This window comes from Ranitomeya imitator, chromosome 10, assembly GCF_032444005.1.
Source record: "Ranitomeya imitator isolate aRanImi1 chromosome 10, aRanImi1.pri, whole genome shotgun sequence".
NCBI classification, from domain to species: domain Eukaryota; kingdom Metazoa; phylum Chordata; class Amphibia; order Anura; family Dendrobatidae; genus Ranitomeya; species Ranitomeya imitator.
In genome coordinates this window covers 68,866,085-68,872,084 of record NC_091291.1, presented here as the reverse complement: position 1 = coordinate 68,872,084, position 6,000 = coordinate 68,866,085, and the positions used below count along the sequence as shown (strand labels likewise).

The 6,000-nt window shown below is 39.7% G+C and overlaps 1 protein-coding gene across 2 annotated transcripts in view; it reads right to left on the bottom strand.

Moving 5' to 3' along the window:
* Positions 1-377: 377 nt before the first annotated feature.
* SHISA7 (shisa family member 7) overlaps positions 378-6,000 on the bottom strand; it is a 293,288-nt gene continuing 287,665 nt past the window's right edge. The window contains exon 6 of one of the 2 annotated variants that reach the window (XM_069741176.1): positions 378-1,817. In XM_069741176.1, coding sequence (XP_069597277.1) covers positions 1,231-1,817 — 587 coding nt within the window. In that variant the 3' untranslated portion in view covers positions 378-1,230. The remainder of the gene's footprint in view (positions 1,818-6,000) is intronic. The other variant, XM_069741177.1, reaches the window with a different exon arrangement.

The window sequence follows — 6,000 nt, the reverse complement described above, 5'->3', positions numbered from 1 at the left end:
ATTGGCACAACGAATTGTCACACATCGCAAATTTAGAAGTTATTTCGCTGGCAGAATACACAAATCTGGAACTAGTATAATTCAAAATGCCGCCTGAGGGGAGGAGATATTATTGAAACAGTTAAGGCCATTTGTGTTTTAGAGAACTCCATGGGATTGTATAAAGTGGGAAGGGGAACTTTACAGGTCGGGTTGCCAGGAACGTCAGTAATGGCGCAGAGATAAAAAGTTTAGAAAGAAGTCTGAAATAGTGTGACGTCATTGAGGTAAAAAATATAATAATAAAATAAAGATTTCTTTATGGCACGATCCTTTTTTTTTTTAATAAAATGACCAAACCATGTGAAGCGTTGATACCACAATGTAAGGACCTAGATGGCTTTCTTTCGATGCAAGATTATTTTTTAATAATAGGCGATGCAGCTAGTGAACAAATCAAACTATATACTTGAAGAGGGTCAAAGGTTGTTCTTGTAGACCAAAGCAGGCTTTTCTGATGTAGTCCTTATCTTTAATTTATGGCAAAAGCAACAAACTTGGATGTAGTTCATTGTAGCTGCTTACATTGTGAAAAAAGTTGTATTAGCATTGGACTGATTAACTGGCACAGATTGCGCTGCATGGAGCTGCCTGCGATAACACATTATATATAACAAAGTTCTTCAGTAGCAAACTTGATGAAATTCAGTTTGGGAACCAACCATATATGCATTAAAGTCTTTGTAGTGCTACTCTGGTGGTCATCCTATGTATATGTAGAAATGTTACTGTGCAATCGTTTTGTTTTTTGTATTTTTTGCCCTGGCACTTTACAAATCCAGACTGACATTTTCATCTCAGTGATACTTCTTCTGGCAAACACTCAAAGAAAATGTTTCAGTACCTTTCAATATCATGAGACTTTCATGGGCTTTCAAAGTAACATTTAGTCAAATAAGGTGCTGTGTTTTCAACTTGCTTTCATTTTTAACACCATCACCTGTGACATCATTTAATGCCAATGACTGTTCCATCAACTTGGCGGTGGAGGCAGCTTCATACAATAAAGCGAGTAACTAAAAAGGCAAAAAACGCTCCTTCCATTACTCCAGGAAACTGGAGCGCTCCTCTGCAAATTCTAAGAGCAGCTGATTACAAAGTAAGCAATAAGAAAATTGTAAGGAAGCCACATAACAAAATCAACTGCCTTTTTACCTAATGTAGAAAAAGGGAGCAGTAAAAATAAGCAGCTTAGACTGTAACCTCATTCTTGCTCCCAGTACGCAGATGTTGGCTGGGCAGATGGCCAGGAATAAATTGGAGTTGTTCAATGGTGTTTTGACGCTTTGAAGCAAAGGCTTGCCGCCGATTGGCAGTGTGGTTGGCCATATCCCATGCCATCTGGGGAGAATTGGAAGAAGTTGGGTGGGAATTCATTTTAATCATATGGTGACGGTCTAGCATTGGTGTGCTAACACAAACATTGGTGTGAGAAAGGGCTTTTTGGTGCCCAAGACGCATTTCTTGGAATGGTGTTGGCCCTCGATGGTGGATTCTTTCAGGAGACAGAAGATGCTCTTGTGAGTGCAAGACCTCGCGGGAAAGAAGACGTTCTTGAGAAATGAGGCGATCTCTGGGTATTGTGTAATCATGATGAACAGGATAGTGATTGTCGGAAAGGATGTGCTCCTGGGACATGACACGTCTCGGTGCCTGGGATTTTTCAAGGTAGCCATCACGTTCATAGTTCATCTTCATGACATGAAGGGGAAGGGTACCACGTGTTAATTCTGCTAGATGTTTTCGCTTTAAATAAAAGTCATCCATATCTTTCTCTGCTTTAAGAAAAATGCAATAGAAATCATAGTTAGAAAATTAAACTGTCAGTCATTTCATATTGTAATGATTTTTTTAGGGAAAAAAATCATTAGTTTTATACAATATTAATATTCTGAAAGAAACTGAGTCAGGAAGGATGCTTTGTGCAAGTCAAAACCTACCGTATGTTAAAAAAAATAAAAAGAATGTATATTATGAAATCAATGAAGACAGAATTTGCAACCTATTTAGAAAAAATAGCAGATATTTACTTTTGTGAACCCTACCTTTACTGTAAGGCTGTAGCTGCCACTTGTGGCTTAAGTTGCACTCTTGCTTATGGCTGCATGATTTTCAGGGTAATATTAGCATTATGTATAACTATTGGCAATCACCTGACGGCATGATTTCAGTCTTGCGTGGTTTGAAGACCAGGCCTAGCACTGCAACCAGGGGCTATTTTTTTTTTAAAGAAGCAGTTTCTGTAACAGTCTCTGCAACTTTTTTAATTTGACTGGAGTTGCAATGTCAGGCACAGGTCCATATTTCTCGTGGTGGCTGTGCTTAGTATTAAATCTATGCCTAATAAACATTAAAAAGTATGAAGTAGTTGCGTTTCACAGTAACAGTAAAGTCTATGAGATTTCAGAAATCTCATGCACACACTTTGTTTTTTTACTGTTTCATCAAAGAGCTGCGTTTTTGCAAAATGCAGCATGTCACTTCTTTCAGTGTTTTTTCAAAGTTTTTCACCTATTGAAAGCAATGGGTGGTTGAAAAAATGGTGCAAAAGAGCAAGTATGAGTTTTTGCTGCGTTTTTGGTGCCAAAACCTAATGAAGTTGAATCAGAATATTTTTTATGAACTAAACTTTATCAGCGTGCACAAGATACAAATGTAACTGGACAAAAATCCAATAAAAAAGGCACCAAAAACGCACCAAAAACCCCGCAAAAAAGTGTCAAACACTCAGCAAAACCTGCTTTTTTATGTTGCTTCTTTAAAGGGAACTTGTCAGCAGGATAGTGAACAGTAACCTACAGACATTTCAAACCGTTTAAAAAGAGGTGCGTTGCTGGAACTTAACTTCTGTGGTTATCTCAGCTAAGATTGAAATCTACCTGGGTGTAGGCTGGACACCAGAGAACTGAGGAAATACGGGTGCACACCAAAAAATAAATCAATTATAGTCCAAAAACAGAGAAAAAAGGTAGCACTCACATCCGGTAAAACATTCCTTTATTTAGGCCATAACGCGGGTACAGCGGGAGAGGAGCAGATATCTTCTGTGGACAACGGACGTTTTGCGCTAGCTGCACTACAACAGGTCGTATGCTAACAGGAAATGACAGGGCACCCCGATATAGAGAATGAATCACAGGCGATTCCAACCGAGTAAGTATGGAACAACCAAGTCACTCCTCCCAGCAAAACAGAATAAAACATCACAGAAAATGGACCACAAAACATTAAAAAAGACATATGTGCAAATATACCTTAACCCCTTCACCCCAAAGCCTGTTTTCACCTAAGTGACAGGGCCAATTTTTACAATTCTGACCACTGTCACTTTATGAGGTCATAACTCTGAAACGCTTCAACGGATCCTGGTGATTCTGACACTGTTTTCTCGTGACATATTGTACTTCATGATAGTGGTAAAACTTCTTCGATATGACTTGCATTTATTTGTGAAAAAAACAAAAATTTGTCGGAAATTATGAAAATTTAGCAATTTTCAAACTCTTAGTTTTTATGCCCTTAAATTAGAGAGTTATATCACATAATATAGTTAATAAACAACATTTCCCACATGTCTGCTTTACATCAGCACAATTTTGGAAACATAATTTTTTTTTGTTAGGACGTTATAAGGGTTAAAAGTTGACCAGCGATTTCTCATTTTTGCAACAAAATTTGCAAAACCATTTTTTTACGGACCACCTCACACTTGAAGTGACTTTGAGGGGTCTATATGACAGAAAATGCCCAAAAGTGACACCATTCTAAAAACTGCACCCCTCAAGGTACTCAAAACCACATTCAAAAAGTTTATTAACCCTTCAGGTGCTTCACAGGAATTTTTTGAATGTTTAAAAAAATTGAACATTTAACTTTTTTTTCACAAAATTTTTACTTCAGGTCCAATTTGTTTCATTTTACCAAGGGTAACAGGAGAAATTGGACCACAAAAGTCGTTGTACAATTTGTCCTGAGTACGCCGATACCCCATATGTGGGGGTAAACCACTGTTTGGGCACATGGCAGAGCTCGGAAGGGAAGGAGCGCCATTTGACTTTTCAATGCAAGATTTGCTGGAATTGAGATCGGAGCCCATGTCACGATTGGAGAGCCCCTGATGTGCCTAAACAGTGGAAACCCCCACAAGTGACACCATTTTGGAAAGTAGACCCCCTAAGGAACTAATCTAGATGTGTGGTGAGCACTTTGAACCTCCAAGTGCTTCACAGAAGTTTATAATGTAGAGCCGTAGAAAAAATTTTTTTATTAATTTTCACAAAAAATGATCTTTTTGCCCCAAATTTTTTATTTTCCCAAGGGTAAAAGGATAAATTGGACCCCAAAAGTTGTTGTGCAATTTGTCCTGAGTACGTCGATACTTCATATATGGGGATAAACCACTGTTTGAGCGCATGGCAGAGCTCGGAAGGGAAGGAGTGCCATTTGACTTTTCAATGCAAAATTGGCTGGAATTGAGATCGGACGCCATGTCGCATTTGGAGAGCCCCTGACGTGCCTTAACAGTGGAAACCCCCCACAAGTGACCCCATTTTGGAAAGAAGACCCCCTAAGGAACTTATATAGATGTGTGGTGAGCACTTTTAATCCCCAATTGTTTCACTAAAGTTTAGAATGTAGCATTGTGAAAATTAAAAAATCATTTTTTCTTTCCACAAAATGATGTTTTAGCCCGCTATTTTTTTTCCCAAGGGTAACAGGAGAAATTGGACCACAAATGTTATTGTCCAATTTGTCCTGAGTACGCTGATACCCCACATGTGGGGGGGAACCACCGTTTGAGTGCATGGCAGAGCTCGGAAGGGAAGGAGCACCATTTGAAATGCAGACTTAGATGGAATGGACTGCAGGTGTCATGTTGCATTTGCAGAGCCCCTGATGTACCTAAACAGTAGAAACCCACCACAAGTGACCCCATATTGGAAACTAGACCCCCCAAGGAACTTATCTAGATGTGTTGTGAGAGCTTTGAACCAACAAGTGTTTCACTACAGTTTATAACGCAGAGCCGTGAAAATAAAAAATATTTTTTTTTCCACGAAAATGATATTTTATCCCCTATGTTTTTATTTTCCCAAGGGTAACAGGACAAATTGTACCCCAAAAGTTGTTGTCCAACTTGTCCTGAGAACGCTGATACCCCACATGTTGGGGGGAACCACTGTTTGGGTGCACGGCAGAGCTCGGAAGGGAAGGAGCGCCATTTGAAATGCAGACTTAGATGGATTGGTCTGCAGGCGTCATGTTGCATTTGCAGAGCCCCTGATGTACCTAAACAGTAGAAACCCCCCACAAGTGACCCCGTATTGGAAACTAGACCCCCCAAGGAACTTATCTAGATGTGTTGTGAGAGCTTTGAACCAACAAGTGTTTCACTACAGTTTATAACGCAGAGCCGTGAAAATAAAAAATATATTTTTTTTCCACGAAAATGATATTTTATCCCCTATGTTTTTATTTTCCCAAGGGTAACAGGACAAATTGGACCCCAAAAGTTGTTGTCCAACTTGTCCTGAGAACGCTGATACCCCATATGTTGGGGGGAACCACTGTTTGGGCACACAGGAGAACTCGGAAGGGAAGGAGCCCTGTTTTACTTTTTCAAAGCAGAATTGGCTGGAATTGAGATCGGACGCCATGTCGCGTTTGGAGAGCCCCTGATGTGCCTAAACAGTGGAAACCCCCAATTATAACTGAAACCCTAACCCCAACCCTAACCCTAGCCCTAACCCTAGCCCTAGCCCTAACCCTAGCCCTAACCCTAACCCTAGCCCTAACCCTAGCCCTAACCCTAGCCCTAACCCTAGCACTAATGGGAAAATGGAAATAAATACATTTTTTTACATTTTATTATTTTTCCCTAACTAAGGGGGTGATGAAGGGGGGTTTGATTTACTTTTATAGCGTTTTTTTGGCGGATTTTTATGATTGGCAGCCGTCACA